Source organism: Phaethon aethereus, assembly GCF_964289735.1.
Source record: "Phaethon aethereus genome assembly, chromosome: Z".
Lineage (NCBI taxonomy): Eukaryota > Metazoa > Chordata > Aves > Phaethontiformes > Phaethontidae > Phaethon > Phaethon aethereus.
In genome coordinates this window covers 17,896,224-17,913,896 of record NC_138577.1, presented here as the reverse complement: position 1 = coordinate 17,913,896, position 17,673 = coordinate 17,896,224, and the positions used below count along the sequence as shown (strand labels likewise).

At 40.5% G+C, this 17,673-nt stretch overlaps 1 protein-coding gene across 1 annotated transcript; it reads left to right on the top strand.

Annotated features, from left to right (window-relative positions):
- Window positions 1–11,736: 11,736 nt before the first annotated feature.
- Window positions 11,737–17,189, top strand: SELENOP (selenoprotein P; the record flags this gene model as incomplete). Its single annotated transcript, XM_082013689.1, has 4 exons — window positions 11,737–11,927; window positions 13,690–13,902; window positions 15,550–15,667; window positions 16,577–17,189. The coding sequence occupies 4 exons, from the start codon at window positions 11,737–11,739 to the stop codon at window positions 17,177–17,179; spliced, it is 1,125 nt and encodes a 374-aa protein (XP_081869815.1). The 3' UTR covers window positions 17,180–17,189.
- Window positions 17,190–17,673: the final 484 nt, after the last annotated feature.

The window sequence follows — 17,673 nt, the reverse complement described above, 5'->3', positions numbered from 1 at the left end:
GGGTTCAAAGGGTCCTTTAAAGATCATCTAGTCCAGCTCCCAATATTAATTCACCTTGGCTAGGTCAGTACTTGTCTGGGAAACCTCTTAAGAAAAAGCGATGTTAAGAAGTTACCTGTGTTAATTGTTAAAATAAATATATGCCATGCCATTTTTTTATAGGTTTGCATTGTGCATTGTGAGTAGAAATAGCATACATACATGTTTATAGAGATTTTCTCTATGTAGATATTACATATTCAGAGGTAACCCAGATTTTTGCAAGCAAATCTTCTGTAACCTGATTTGCAAAAATGTTTTTATTTTGTGTTTTTTTGATAAGCAACCGTGAACATACTGCATCAGGACATGAAATTTGGTGGTGATTTTCCTAGCTCTCTTTAATAATCCATGAAAATCTACAGAGTCTGGAAACTGCATATTCTGGAACAATATAAAGCTCAATTGGCAGAAACGGTTTTGACCTAGCCCACTATCAGTGCTGCAGTTCCATTTATTACACAGGCAGAAACTTTAAGAGATAATTTTAATTACTCCTTCTTTCAGGCCATGTAATCTTCCTAGAAAACCATAGACCATATTATTGCTGGGAGAAATTATGTCTGACTGATAGGTTCATAAAATGCTCACTATAGATGAAAGTTTACTTCAGAACCTGGAGACAATCAGGGAAACATTCCACATGTAATTAAGATAATATTAAGAAAATAAAAAGTGGGGAAGTGGGCAGCCGAGAAATAATTCTTCCCAGTATGCAGGGGAAGATTTTTTCCTTCAAGAACTTTTTTCTTTCAAGCACTGCCTTCCATCCATCAGGTGCATCTTCTATCCGTGCAAGACCACGAGTGCTATGCGTCACGTTGACTGTAGCTGTGCTGGTTGTAGCAGCAACTTCAGTACTCCCTTAGCAGACACACTGGTGGAGCAGCTACCAAAGCACATGTGCTACTGAAAGGGCACCTGGCCTCTGTCTGTTCTGTCATTTAAGTTTTAAGAGCAGCCTCACGCATGATCCACACTGTAAGACTCAAACAGTGCCTGAGCTGCTGACTGCACAATGATTTGCCTGAACAATGGAGAATGAAGTCCTGCATTTGGCTTCAGGACAGCTAGGTATCTGAAATCCTGCATGATCCTTTAATTATACATTTTGTAACTTACCTCTGGCACATGCCTGTGTTAAGGAATTAACACAAGTTTTATCATTAAATTAAAGCATTTACAAGCAAGACACCACAAAGTCTTTGCAAAAAAGGGAATATAATTAAAAAGCATTTATTGTTAATTATTACTATTATTGCAGTCATGGGATCCCTATAAGCAATTTAGTGCATTTTTTACAAGTGCATTTAGTTTTCTGGTTTGTCTCTCCTTCTGAATGCCTGCTAGCTGTGTGGGAGAGAATGTTCTGTAGCTTTATTGCCATGATTTTTAAAGTGTTACAAGTTTTTTTCACTTCATCTTTTGATTCCTCTTCTTGAGCTCAAACAGGAAATCTGGCAATGATCATGATGCAGGATCAGCACAAATCCCTACTTTGTTTTTCTTCTTTTTTCTTTTTTTTTTCCTGACAATAAAAAGTTCAGAGAAATTCAGCTTGCAGTTTAGAGGGCTGGTTAAAACACTGATGGTCAGAGACAGGTGTGGGTGCTGCTCAGCTGTTTCCATCATGAGACACTGACTCTAGGCTCTACTGGGGATACTACCACCTCCTTAAATCCAATTCTTAAGACTGCTACATGCTTGATATGTCTATGGGACCTGACAAGTTGCATCCCAGAATCGTGAGGGAATTGGCTGATATAGTTGCCAAGTCACTCTCCATGATACTTGAAAAGTCCTGGCAGTCAGGTGAAGGCCCTGGAGACTGGAAAAAGGGAAACATTGCCCCTGTTTTTAAAAAGGGTAGCAAAGAAGGGCCCTGGGAACTACCAACCTGTCAGCCTCCCCTCTGTGCCTGGGAAGATCATGGAGCAGATCCTCCTAGAAGCTGTGCTAAGGCACATGGAGGACAGGGAGGTGATTCAAGACAGCCAGCATGGCTTCACCAAGGGCAAGTCCTGCATGATCAACCTAGTGGCCTTCTCTAATGGAGTGACCACATCAGTGGATAAGGGAAGAGCTACTGATGTCATCTATCTGGACTTCTGCAAGGCCTTTGGCACGGTCCCTCACAACATCCTTCTGTCTACTTTGGAGAGATACAGATTTGATGGGTGGACTGTTGGGTAGATGAGGAATTGATTGGGAGGTTGCATCCAGAGGGTAGTGGTCAATGGCTCAATGTCCAGATGGAGGTTGGTGACAAGTGGTATCCCTCAGGGGGGACCAGTACTCTTTAGTATCTTCATATGATACAGACAGTGGGATCAAGTGCACCCTCAGCAAGTTTGCAGTTGACACCAAGCTGAGTGGTGCAGTTGACACGCCTGAGGGACAGGATGGCATCCAGAGGGACCTGGACAAGGTTGAGGAATGGGCCTGTGTGACCCTCATGAGGTTCCACAAGACGAAGTGCAGGGTCCTGCACCTGGGTCAGGGCAACCCCCAGTATCAGTCCATGCTGGGGGATGAGGAATTGAGAGCAGCCCTGCCCGGAAGGGCTTGGGGGTACTGGTGGATGAAAAGCTGGACATGAGCCAGCAATGTGCACTCACAGCCCAGAAGGTCATCCATATCCTGGGCTGCGCGTGGCCAGCAGGTCAAGGGAGGTGATTCTGCCCCTCCACTGCACTGTGGTGAGTTCCCACCTGGAGTCCTGTGTCCAGCTCTGGAGCCCTCAGCAGAGGAAAGACATGGACCTGTTGGAGTGCGTCCAGAGGAGGCCACCAAAATGATCAGAGGGATGGAACACCTCTCCTGCGAGGACAGGCTGAGAGAGTTGGAGTTGTTCAGCCTGGAGAAGAGAAGGCTCTGGGGAGACCTTATTGCAGCCTTCCAGTACTTAAAGGGGTCTTAGAATAAAGATGGGGACAGACTTTTTCGCAGGGCCTGTTGCGATAGGACAGGGGGTAATGGTTTTAAACTAAAAGAGGGTAGATTTAGACTAGATGTAAGGAAGAAATTTTTCACAGTGAGGGTGGTGAAACACTGGCCCAGGTTTCCCAGAAAGGTGGTAGATGCCCCATCCCTGGAAACATTGAAGGTCAGGTTGGACGGGGCTCTGAGCAAACTGACCTAGTTGAAGATGTCCCTGCTCAGTGCAGGGGGGTTGGACTAGATGAGCTTTAGAGGTCCCTTCTAACCCAAAGTATTCTATGATTCTATGATGTGTAAATAATAACTAGCAAATAATACAAGGCATACATGAGTAAATTTTGAACATGTCTTCCTTCCAAGAGACAGCCAGTAAAAAATGAAAATAGAGGTCAGCTAAAGATGAGGACTTAGCAAAGTAAAATGCAAACCTGGGAACCATCTCTCCTGGAGTTCTACAAGAGTCCTTACAAATAAGCAGCCATGCAAACCTCTGTTGACTGGAGAGATGTTGAGGCATGGTGTGATGACTTTTATTGTCAGGACTAGGACTCACTTACTTTTCAAGTTCCACAAGTTGAGGCAGTCCTTTTGGAACTGGATGAGGAGACTCAAAAGTGGGTATTGCTGTTATTGCCTGTAATTACAGAATATGATATGATGCCTGTTCAATGTTAATTCTCTGACAAGCCAAGACGTCCACCCAAACACATGTGAACATATGAAATAACAGAATTTCATAGAAGCAAACAATAGTGGCTGCTTGAATTTTGCAGCGCAGATTTTCTCATGTCTTTGCTGTTTGCAGTGATGTGGAGTAGTGTGATGGTTTGTGCAGGTGACTTCCAAAGGTGTCCTCAGACAAGGTGTCATCATACCTTCTCTAATCACACCTCCATTTCTTTCAAACACTGAGCTATCTCCCCTGTCTTGCATTCTGCACCCTTTATTCTGGAATGCTATTACAGTTCTACTACTCTGATTTTGGCTTTTCCCTCAACCAGCCAAAACCTAGGAGACTAAGGCCATAGGAAGAATAGGAAGACTGCCAGTTTCAAGGTAAGGCTAATATGTTTGTAAGATACAATTGTCTCCAGTCTTCACTGGCCCATTGTCAATGTAATACAGAAATAATATTCCATATTCAAAATTTTACTTTGCCTTCATTGTTGCCTTGAAGAACTGCATCTGTGGAAAACAAAATATAGGACTGTAACACCAGAAGACTGGGGATTTCTGTTATTCGTATTTCATTCAAAACACACAAAAAGAAATGTATGTTAGTTAATAACTATAATTTTCAGCAAAAATGTGAATTCTTCAGGAGAATAGGAGATACGTGGAAAGATGAAGCTAGTGATGCTCTTTCTGTCTTTTTTTTTTACCAGTTAGTATGAATTTATGACAGCTACATTAAATACTCTAGTATTAAAGCTATTCCCGTCTATTCAATCAATAAGCATTCAGCACTTCCAGAAGCTGTGCAGTTAGACAATTGACTAGAAGTGTACCCATTACATTCGGAACGTGGGTTGCAGGTACCAAGTAGCTATATATCAATAACCGGTACTTTAGCTGCTGAACGTTTGACAAAGTACTGTCTGCTAAAGGCACAACTTGTAAGCCAGTGTAGCTTTGTTAACAGAAATCAAATTTAGGCAGTGGCTGAATGCTAGTCACCCTTGCTGGCTCTTTAAATAATGGCACTGACAACAAGAGGAAAGGTGTTACTGTAAGATAGCTGCTATAAGTCCTTCTCTCATATCAAATGATGTTCGCCGATATAAATCAGATAAAGATCTGACTCTTCCAGACTTCTGTCAACTTTCAAAAAACAGAAGGAGGCAGTCAGTCTGCCCAGGATTTGGTTGTTGCAAGCGTATGTACGAGCACAGCTCTCCCTCTGCTTTTATACAGAGCACGTTTAATAAAGAGTTCAGTTCTTCCGCCGGTCCTCAGAAGGTTGGTATTGCTTTACAATATTCCTTTATCTACAGAGACCACTTGAGGTACTTACATTTGGAGTTCATTATGGTACTAGGAGGCCCCTTTTTTGTGACAATAGCTTTTGCTCACGGTGGGAGTAGATGGCTATCAATCCCAGCTTCCTGTGTGCTGCAGCAGCAAAGGATGTTGTGTTAAGTGAAAACTGCCACTTAGAGCGATCTTCTTTTGTATTTCATCTACAGATGGTTTTGGCAGTTCGCAAACAATTTGCTACTTAGAATGCATTGATGCTGAAATGGCAGCAGCTTTTGAGTTTCCAAGATGGACAAAACAGTAAAAAATGGTTGATTTAGCCAGTTATAGCTTCATTGCTGGTGCTGGTGGCACATTCACATACTTTTGCACTAAGAAGAGCACACAAGATTTTTTTTCACCGTTCAGCGTTCCAGGACTATGCTGTCTGAAAAGAAGTATCATCAACAATAAACCTTCAATGTACTTGAAGCTGTAAGTATTTTAATTTGCCAGACTCCACTTCATATAAAATCATCTCTGTCTTGCACTCAGCTATGTGGATCTCTCCCTCAGCTCTCTTAACATCTCTTGCAGACCACGATGTCTGCAGCCACTGCTGTACAATCAGGAAAATAAAGCTACATAGAGCCACAAAAATACATTTAAGCAAGAATGTATCATCCATTTTTTAATCACAGTTCAACAGTTCTTGAAAGGGAGCTTTTTCATACAAATGCCTCTTTTTCATACAAATGCCTCTTTTTCATTAGCTGCACCCAGTTTTCACTTGCGTATTCATATATTTTACAACAAATAAGCAAAGAACAGACCTGAACTTCCTGTAAGGTTCACTGTATATTGTCACTGAATCCCACGTACTGTGCTGTCATAAATTCCATTCCCTGGCGAGGGTTCAGTGCAGTGAACTATGCTTGGATGACCTGTTATAAATCATTAATAAGAACTTGCTTATACATGTATTTCTGGTTAGAAGCCTTTAAAGTCACCTGGAATGAACTGCTGTGGATTTAGCTGATGAAATCATTTTCCTCCACATCTCCTAAGGGGAATTATTAGATGGAAAGACTTAATGGGAACTGTAGGTATTGCTGATGATACCCCTGAAGTTATGATTACAGTTACACCCTCTTTAAGACCTGATCTGTTAAAGAGAACTGTCTGAGCACAGAAAAATCAGGGGTTCTCTTTAACCGTCTTCGTATTCATTGGTCTAGGTCCTTAATCACTTTAGTGATTTAGTTGACTCAGCGCACTGTACTGGAAAGCCTAAAGCTGCCTGCCAAACTCATGGTGCAACTGCATCATTCCGGCAGCAAGAGCAATCGCTGATGACTGGGTGGGATAGGAGATCCGTACAGATACCCTGCTTTGGGCATTGCATGATTACACTTGCTTCTTCAGCATTTACTGTCCACAACACCAGCCTAGGCAGAGTCACACCAAACTGAAGGACGTTTCAGTTTTCTTCTGTGGAGCACAGGACTGCCAAGTATTACTAAATACACTGAAAAATACAAAAATACAGATGATGTTGTACAGCTATGATCTTCTTAACCACCTCTTGGGTATCATCAGGTAATACTTCTGTCATTCAGATGATGAGAGGATCATCGGTTTTTGGCCCACCGAGGTGACATGTGGAACTTCTTGCAGGCTGATAGACTTACTGCAGGATAAATGCAGAACGTAAGCAAAGCCAATAAGAAACTCAGAATACGTACAGATATTCAGCAACTAGGGTCAGTTTGCATTTGTAATCTGTGCAATGATTATGACTTAGGGCACGTCTCATGGAAAAAAGGTTTTTCTTGCTAATTACGGTGTGCTACAGGTCAGCTCAAGTAGAGAAAGAGAACTCATTATTACAGTGGAATTTCCAAGCAGAAAACTAAAACATTTATCTACAAGATCAGAGCTCCTTTAGTCTCATTTTGTTTTTAAGTAGACAATTGCATGTATCAGCTATTCCTTCATTCACTGAAAGAGTCTCCAGTCCCATACGAGAGGATGTCAGCTTTTGTTGCTTCCTTTGAATTCTGAGAAGTATGCATTTAGCTATCCTGCGCTGCTCTGGATCTCACATGACAGGAGCACGAGACGATGTTGCACCGCTAACCTTCTTGCTGGAGTTGCTTTAACTAATAAACTTGTGGTTCTAATTATTTCGCCAAATTTACTTTAATATATCTTCCTAGCCTTCACTTAAATTACCCTTTATTTACAGCATTTAACCAAGAGTTTAAGGCCTCATAAACAAATAGGAATTTGTTTATGTAAGCATTAAGTAAACCTCAACAGCCTGTGTTTTGTTGCAATTTATTCCACTATAAAGTATGAATAATTCCACTGAGTTGACACAGTTACACAGTTATAAAATGAGAAGACATGAGGAGAACCAGCAGAGACTTGCGATCTGCCAATGGACTTTGAATTCCCTGTTCGTGACATCCTTAGTCACAAGAGCAAAACAGACGCTGAAGTCCTCAGGTCTCATGATAGAATTCGTGCTGGATCAGTGTTCTGCCTCTGTCCTCTCATTCTTTGCACATGTTGCAAATCATTACAGCAGACTTTACAAGAATATAATTACTGACAGCCTCATAATTCCATGTCCATTTGAAATTTTTGTAAGAAATGTATACGTTACCAATCTAAATAAAAGAAATAACAAACACCAGTTAATTTCCAAAGACACTGCTGTTTATGTGCAGTGATGCTTTGAAAAGTTTGAAACATGTCCAAAAAGGGGATAGTTTATGCTCAGTAAGAAGCATGTTATTTCCACCAGGACCATTAGTGCCCCCAAATAAGAAAAAGACTATGAAAGAAAGTGAGGCAGGATGATAATTATAAAAATTATTGTTTGAAACTGAAGACTTGTCCAAATTAGAGTTCATAACTGCCTCCTGCAGTGAGATTGGAACACACTCAACAGCTAAGAATATATTTGCAGTGGAAAACAAAATTAAGATGTAAAACAATTTTTTCTTTAGAAGCTGTGGACAAAGGGCTACAGAGCCCTACTAATTCAAGGTGGATTAATATAAGAAGTGGAATAGTCAGACTCATAGACTGTAAATTTGATAATTATTAACATCTTTATTCTACTGTTTGTAAAAAAATGTGGAAGTGGATTTTTTCCCACATGGAAAGGGTAATGCTTCAGACTAAATTTTAAACATATATAGGGTTTATACGTTTCTAAAACAACTGAATTAGCTCTATCTAAACCCACAGCGAACATTATAAAATTCCCTACCCACTTGCTTTCAGACAGAGGAACTATTTTCCTCAATAAATGTTGAGGCAGATTCTGTAGTAAGTTTTCAGGTAAGGTGAATGTTACAGAGCAAGATGCTTATGGCTTATCACTGTAAGTGTAGTTAAGCTCTCCTTAATATTATAAAGGTTGCAATAAATATAATATAGTTTAATAATAGATAATATAATAAATAGTACTTACTTCTACAGCGATAATTGCTAAACAACAACTGCTTCTCATCCCCCTGTAAGGGAACTGAGGGTCTGCATGTGTCTCTGCATGGTGTATGGGAGGAAATACTAACTTTTCAGTAGTGACCACTGTACATTTCCATCCTCAATGTGCTTTCCATATCAAGGTAGAAACCAGGACACTGTTTTATAAGTTAGCTGCTTCAGCTCAGTTTTCTCTGTCTGGACCCTATATTCTTCAGTACTTGTGAGCCGCTAGTCTCAGCAGCGCTCGGTGGCATTACATACGGCTTAAAGGTTCAGCCCTTGTTAATCAGGCCTTGTGTGCATCCCTCTCTACATGAAACAGAAATGGGAATGGAATATTGCTCTTTGTTTGATAGTATCTCCACCTGTGTTGCAATAATTGGCAAGAGACCAACTGTCAGTCACTACTGAGCTGCATTTTATTCCTCTCCCTGTTAACAGATTTGTACCCGCTTCATTTCGTTTTGGCTGCTTCAGCACTTGTTTAGGAATTGATTTGCATACCAAATACTTACTTCCAGCCAGCCTTGCAGGGCCTTATTAGCACCGGAAATCAACACCTTATCCTAAGGCCTAGCAAATAATCTATCATTTAGAATAGCAAAGGACATCATCACAGTTACGAGGGCTTGGTCTTCATATTCCCAGCGAAGAATACAAGGCTGTGTTTCCCTAACAATGTAAGGAATGCGAGCACATTCCACCTGTTAAAAAAAAATTCAGTCCCACTCTGATGTCTGTCTGTTTTCTGCATCGTGTTCTCTAAGACTGATGAATAAAACTTCAGATCTTTGTCCTTCTTTCTGTTGACTTGAGCATAGCACTGCTACAGGATAAACCCTAAGCTCAGCAGTTCCGTTTCTCACATCCAACTAGAAGCAAGAAGCTCGTCTGTGCAGGAGACGGAGTCTCAGGCCATCGAACTAAGCACTATAAATCTCACCACTTTGAACTGAGAGCACAACAAGTTTTTAAACACCAACTCCTCCGTAAACACACATAACATGTACATTGGAAGAAATCAAACTCAAGCAAACTGCTGTCAAAATAAAGCATGCCATGCACAAACAGCTCTCTCCCTGAGGAAAGCGCGTAAGGAAAGCGTTTAACCTGAATGTCCGCAGATACCTCAGCGATGATGGCATTACGAAAACTGTTACAACAGAGCGTTGCAGAGGGTTAAGTGGCTGTTGCCAGCTGGTACAGCTTTATGGCTTTCATGTAGCTACATTGATTTAAATGGCTGAACATCTGGGCTCTAACCTTCAACGGAAGTTGATGAACTGGCAGGTTCTACAGAAGTAAGTTCGAAAGCTGAGTGATGCCACCGGGAGCAGCAGGGCAAAAGGAGCTCTGTACTGCACATGCTCTCAGACAGGGTAGACCATTCTCTAAGGCAAATAGCAGATAAAGCGTACCAGAGGAAAACCTGCTAGCTCAGCAATTCCATTAACAGAGAAGTAACTACCCCCTCTCACTGTGGTTACCACTGTGTTCAGAAAATAATGACTCTTTGGCCCACCCCCCCTCCTCTGACTGTACCACTACCTCCAGCTGACTGGGGTGGCTGACAAACTGCATAACCTGGCAATGTAAGCCACTAAATTAAAAACACCTTGCCATTCTGCACGATAAATGGTTTCCACTGGGAATCAGTTAACAGAGAAATATTTTGGCTACTTTTGCTAAAGGGGTTTGCTTTGCTTGCAAGGTCGTTCCGAACGAGCTCCCTGAACTTTGAACCGTGTCTGCAGAGTGAGATAAACAAGAGCTGTATAAATACCAGAGCCCCTGGCCCCAGGCTGTTTTCTGCCGCGGCGGGGGGGGGAAGCAAGGGGTAAGTGTGCTGGTTTTGCTGCGAAAGAGCTTCGTGACTTCAGATTTGGCAGGGCGTCTGCTTGTTTCTCTGGCTGAAAAGGCTGAGTGTGGAAATTTCCATTGGAAGCCAACGGGAAAGTGGAAGTGCGAGCAGAAGCGGAATTCAGAGCGCAGCGCTCGGGCAGCTCTCGGGGCGAGGCAAACGCAGGCAGCGGCGGCCGCTGGGCGCTGGTGCCCGTGCTGCGGGAGGCTGCGGCGGCCTGGGAGGATCCCGAGCTGCCACCCGAGTTTCGTGTCTTTGCAGTGACTATAAAGGCAGGCAGCTTTCCGGCCGTGTGGGAAGAATAAAAAACCAGTCCGGTTGATATCCTCTTGGACCAGGGTTGAATCTTGAGAGTACTGGATCTAAAACGCTTTTTGGTAGAACTGCGGGGAGGAAATCTTAGGGACAGATTTCACGAATGGTGTTGGCTTTGCAGCAGCTGGGCTCGTGTTGTAAAAGGTCAATTATGAAAATAATTTAATTTTTTTAGAATAGGACGAGGTTGATGAAATCCGTGTTATTAGAACTCAGTGCTTCCAAAACTTAACTGTGTTTACTGTCAGACTCTGATACAAGTGCTGAAATTACATAATTTCACAACCTAGGACATGTTGGGGAGCAGTTTTACAGGTTTCTCAATAATGGGTGTTTTCTGAACATGCCAAGTCAAAATAATTATGTTGATGGAATAAAAGGAAAAGATACTTATAGAATTTCTCCTATGCTTTGATTTTCATAAATAGTAAATGGAATAAGTGTGGGTAGGAGATTTTCTAAGAGCTGGGGAACACTGAAAATCAGTTTTCATTTCGTGTTTTTGCAAAATTGTTTCTAGAGCCTGCATTCTTAAGAGGTTTTTCTCAATGGGATCCAAATACTACAGACTGACTTGTAAAAATCTTTAAGTCTTTTTTTTTTTTAATTTCTGTCAGGTTCTGTATACATGCATTGTACTGAAATATACTGTTGATGCAAGTACTTTCAAGTCAGTGGAATTACTCTGGAATCTGGAGTGAACTGATTCCTGCTGGTGTAAACTGGATCAGCACAACTGATTTCAAAACACAAGAAATGAGGCCACTTTAAAATCACTGAAGTGTTAAAAACAGTCAAAAAGAAATTATAGAGAAGAAGGAACAACCTAGTCTGATTAGTAGCATTAAAAGAAAATCCAGTTATTCTGAACACTTATTTTCAGCTCTTGACATACAGCAACAAAAAAACCACTGCCTGTTTATTATAGGGGAACTCCACTGCAAAATGAAATAAATATGATCGAGTAGTAAACAAGCTCAAATTTATTCTCACAGTTTTGTTTTGTTTTTAAACTGAATGGAGCCAATATCCTTCTGTTATAGGAATTTCAGAGTCTGAACTCTGTTTAGGCATTGGTCTAATTTTGTTTATTTTCCTCTCCTTTCAGATAAAGCCCAGCCATGTGGGCAGGGCTGGGGCTAGTTCTGGCTGTCTGTCTCCTCCCTGGAGGAGGGACAGAGATCCAGAACTGCAGGGAGCCCCCAGAATGGCATATTGGGGAGGAGAACCCGATGCTGAACTCTAGGGGCTCGGTGACGGTGGTGGCACTCCTCCAAGCTAGCTGATACTTGTGCCTGCTGCAGGCTTCCAGGTAAGCGTAAATCTCTTTCATGGTTTTTGTTAAAATATAACTGGTCAGTCTTTTTAATGCCATCTGAAGGTAGTACCTGCGTCCAACTACGGATGCACTGAATGAACTTTCTTTTGCTCAAATGCTGCCATCCCAGCTGGCATGTGTGAGCCAGTGACCAGGTTAACTCTCAAGAGATGTTCTGTGTTCTGTGCCAGTGGCTCAGATTCTTTCTCTCTTAGTACTGACTGACAGATCATCTTCTCCAGATTGCATTAACAATGATCAACGTAACATTGATGACACCCAAAGCACATGAAAACCCAACAGAAACAGTTCCGCAAGAGCTATGCTTCAGTTAGCAACGAACGATTATTGTAGCAAAGATGGTACATTAAGCCAAGAAACATCATAACTCTCTAGAGTTATGGCTAGAACACCTGAAACAGAGAGCTGTGATCACTCATTTCTTATGTAAGATATGTAGGGGAAAAGGCGTATCAAAATAGTGCTTTTGATGTGCTTTCCCAGCTCCTGTTCAGAGGTCCTAGGTAAAAAAAAAAACAACAAAACCCCAGGAGGCAGAGACCATCCTTTCAAAATATGGATGAGGGAATCAGTGTTACATTTTCGTACGAGACCTGGGACATTGGTGCTCTGGTTTCTAGAACCTACTTCTGTGCAAATAATTAGGTATCATGACAGTAACAGCAGCAAGAGAATAATTTTGAGCTGACCCAAACAGGAATTGCATATAGCCCTTATCTTGGATTCATTTAGTGATTGTGAAATGATTTTGGTTTAAAAATTCATAGTGCTGGTTTCAGAGCTTGATCATAATCACTGTAGTAACATCTTAGTTTCCTCCTCTAGGCTGTGTAACTTTGTATTATAATAGTCTTTGCAAGTTTTTTAAGCACTGTATTTGAAAAAATGGTGGTAAATATGTGGCTCTATCAAAGTCAAAAGTGGGCTTTGTTGTTGACTTTCAAGGTAGCTGCGTTTGATTCTGTACATTTTAGAAAGGTTTTAAAGAATCTTTCAAGCTCTAGACTATTTCTTGAAACTGAAGAAAGTGTATGAGCTTCCTAGAGCAACTCAAGAGGAATGACACAAATTAAATGGAAAAAAAACCCGTGCATATTGCACAGCAAGAAAGCAGCTTCCTGTACGATAGAGCAAAGAAAGACTGTTGTGATGGGATGCCAAAGGTGAAAACTAGTAACTGCTGGCCATGTCATGGACACATTCTGTAGCCATCCTTTTGACCCAGTAGTATCTCTTTTCTGGCTATTATAGAAAACAACCGTGTCAAGACAAGAGGCTGTTGGCCTTTTACTGCAGGTTTGCTTTCTTGATTATTCATCTTCCTGCTGTATTTACTCTATGCATTCTTTAACGAACTATGTGACCAAAACCTCAGCGTTTAGATAAAGACATCAGATAAACTTACTGTGTTAGACCATGAAATGTGTGAAAGAACTGAAATAAAAATTACACTGAATTCAGCTGGAAAACAGATGTCTGCCTTATTTACTTCTGCTTACAAGGACAGGAACCATGGCATATTAGCTATTGTAGGGTCTAGTTTGGTGACAGTATAGTTGATAGTCATGGCAAATAGCAAGAATGTTTTAATAGTGTTAGACTGTTGCCATTAAAACTGGGAGAAAATAACATTCACTGTAGTAAAAGAAAGATGGGGCATATTAAATTCTGTTGTATGTGGCAGACCTTATGATTACCTAATGATTTATGGTCTTGCTTCTTTACATTCCACTAGATTGGAGGACCTGCGAGTGAAGTTACAGAATGAAGGACTGGTCAATATCTCATATGTAGTTGTTAACCATCAGGGAACTTCTTCCCAGAGGAAATTTCACCTACTGAAGGAAAGTGTTTCAGACTATATTACTGTCTACCAGCAAGATGAACAGCAAGCTGATGTCTGGACTACCTTAAATGGAAACAAAGATGACTTTCTCATCTATGACAGGTCTGTGTTTAGAGAGGAACAAAGGAAAATATCTGTGTATATTTAGAGTAACACTTTGTAAATCTCTGTATTATTTCATTGATTTTCAAGTAACCTGATTACCTCACAACAAAGACATCATAATCAACTTCTAAGTTGCACTAAGTAAAGCACTGGCACTTTTACTGGAAAAAGGAAGCTACAAAAGAAAAGTCTGCTTTTGCTTAAGTAAGTTTGGGATAAATATATGTTTCTTTATAATTATTGTGGATTTAGATTAATATAACTGAGTGTAGAATTTGATAGTGTGATTGTGGTCTTACACTGTTGTTATTTTCAAACAACTTCATTACATCCATGCATGTGAAAGTAGAATCAAACGAGGAAAGATATGTGAGTTCTCATGAAAACATTTTGACCAACGTTGTTGAAAATGCTATGTAGTCATATGGAAAAATTAGTCTTTAGATGAAACTTAAAACTTTGGAAGAAAATAGCTTTTTTTATCATAGGATTCTGGGCCATGTATCTTTTGGCCGAACAAGTAATAACTCTTCAACTGAAATCCCGATTTTTCGGGTTTGATGCGATGGAAATTATTTGACAAGTCTTGCACTTCTAGCATGTCCACCCTAATTACTGTTACGTTCCTGTAACGGACATTCTCAGTTCATACTAAAATACAATTAAGTGTAATAAAGAATTAGAAAGTTCCTTAATTTTTTTTTCAGTAATGATGTGATGAAATTGCGTGAACTGGCTAAATTAGGCTCATGGGATGAAACTAGCACTGGAATGATCTTTAGAAACTGATTGCATGTTGCAGCAGCAAATAGACCGAAGTATGGAAGGCAGCTGTGATATGACAAACAAACAGAACAAGGCTGCATATAGTCTGTGGAGATGCCCCAAAGCTGACTGCTTGCCCATGGCATTTGAAAGTTTGAACAGTTTTGTGCTGTTGACACACAGGGTACACCTACGCTATGAATTGGTTTGGCACTAGTCTGGCCATGATCCATTATGGTTCTAGGAATGTATGTCCTTACTGTGCCTCTACTGGCAATGAAGTCTTTGCCTTTTGCTGGTCCTAGATGTACAGTGCACATGTGTAGGGAGCCAAGGCTGGAGGACCACATGTTGACATTGCAGGTGGGGTACTTAATGAGGTGCCCTTGTGTATGAGTTACACATTTACTCCAGCTCCTCTGAATGTACCAGTTGTGTAGCCAAGTGTGTACCAGAACACTGCAGTACAGACGTGGGGCAAATAGGCACCATAAAAATGCCCTCAGGCACACTAAGTAACGCAGATGCACCACAATGCACATTCCTATCAGAAGGTGTGTTACGTTGCATTAAAACATTCTTGGTAAGGATGCAACAACCATATGGCAATTTGTACCACTGTGCAAACAGCCTTTCTCATTAGCAAGACAGGTAATGAGTGTACTTTTGCTAGTCTAAGTGCTGCTAAACTAGAGGCTTCTGACAGTAGAGTTACAATGTCAGCCAGAAATAATGCTTTACATTACTGACCAATGCAATTGAGAGGGCAAATGTTCGTAAGGCAGATACTGTTTTTGCCTGTAAGCTCCTTGGACAGAAGCATTCTCCATGGGAGTATAGTTTATACGTATGTAACCACAGAGTTTTTTCTCTCCTTAGATGCGGCCGTCTAGTGTATCATCTGGGTCTGCCCTATTCCTTCCTGTCTTTCCAATATGTAGAAGAATCTATTAAGATTGCATACTGTGAAAACAAGTGTGGAAACTGCTCTTACATGGTATTTCCTTGTTTCATTCTACATATACTAGGAAAGGAAACTGGATTTGACTGGTACTTAAAAAAAAAAATACTTCAGTGTGATTAATCCAAAAAGACATGATTAAGAATCTGTGCATTTCATGTGTCTTGACAGAGAGCTTATAAGCATTTTTTCAAAGTGAATTATATCTAATTTGTAATAAACTGATTATCTAAATTCCTGCTCTTGATAGAAATGTAAATAATTTTCAGAAATCTAATTGCAGTCTTGGAGGCTGATTCTGTTTCTGGAGGTACGTACAGCTAGTGAGCATTTAGCTACTCTAGTTTTTGGGGATGGGTAGGTACTTAAATAGTTTTGGTTGTTTTTTTTTAAATCTGGGCATCAAATCTGAGCTGGTTTGAGTTACTGTTCCTTTTAGTTTACATTTAAACACAGTATAGAACTGTTACTTTAAAAAACTGATAATACAATGTCACAATTTATTGTAACCATTCTAAAAGAAGGGTAGCTTTGTTTTACATATAACTAAAGATCAGAACTACCTTAAGGATTTCCAAGAAATGTACATACATAGTCATGAAAGTTCAATGAGAAGCAGCATAATTTTTGATCGCATCATACAGTTTTCCAGCTAAATGCAAGCCTCAGGCAGGTCAGGTGTGGCATCCCGGAAGAAGAATACTTTTTATTAGCAATTACTTGAATTATAATTCCTAAAAGTTTACATTAAAAGCCCTGTCTAGTTATCAGTGGTGGTGTAAAACAAGGGGTTTTTTGATACAGCCATCTCTTTCTTCAGCAAAGTAGCACAAATCATTTAAAACTGTGTTTCAGGTTCTGCAAAAATATTAAGATAATTAGTATTTTACATGTGGTTTAATTAAAAATAATGCCTTGTATTTAATGCAAGCTTCTGTTTTGCAGGAACCTGATATTGATGGTATATGTGAAAACATCACCAAAAAAGCAGATGAAAAGCTAGCAGAGGTAGAACCCAAACCAACTGGTCAACATTCACATCACGACAGCCTGCACAGACATAGACAACACCACCACCATCACGAGAGCAGCCGTCATTCCAAAAATGAGAACCATCAGTCTCCTTCTGAAACTCAAAGACATCATCCCCACAGCAGTCGGCGTCATAGAGTTTTCGGCCATAACAGACATGATCAGACAGGTAGTCATGAACAGGTAGACATTGGTCCTCCAGGGGAAAGTGTGGAAATGACACAAGATAAAAAGCTATGAAAAAAAGGGAAGAACAGCTGTAAAAACCAGTTAACTTGACATTGGCAGACAGCATCAGACTCAGCTTCTAGTAGCTGATGCTGTCATTGTCGACACCTTTTGTTTGAAGAGCTAGGAAATTCTGTCACTTGACAGTGTCGTGGAGCACTTCCAAGTTCTTGCAGGTGACATGGTCAGCTGTCAGCAGAGGACATCACTGAATCTTGACAGTGACGTCTGCTCACTGCTGCCTGACAGTCACCAGCAGCAGGAGCACCTGAAACTAGTGACACCTGACAGTGACAGGAAGAGGCAAGAAACTGAGCCTGAAAAACAAATTAAGCACCTTAAAAATGCAAGGGAGTCCTACCTAAATTCATACAGTTGCAAGAGTGGAAAAGTTAACAGATCAAGTGTTTTTATTGCCCCCATTTAAAAATTATAGTAAGACAGGTGTGTAGAGTTATAATACTGCGAAGAAGTAAAGCACTGCTCTTAAGATTACACAATACCTGTCAAATTCCATCAGTGAAAAGCTTCATAATTTAAAGGAATTTAATTGACCTGCAGTTTGTTTTTCAATTGCACTGGGAAGGTGTCTGCATTCTTGATTAATTTGTCTTTCTTGTTTCTCTTCTAACATTCTGCTTGCATTTGTGAGGACAGGAGCATAAACTATGACCTAGGGGTTCCTGTCTGATGTTTTGCAATCAAGAACAGAAGATAAACAAAAGAGATACTTTAATCGTTTTTTATTAAGAAGGAATATATTCAAAAGGGTTTTTTCCTAA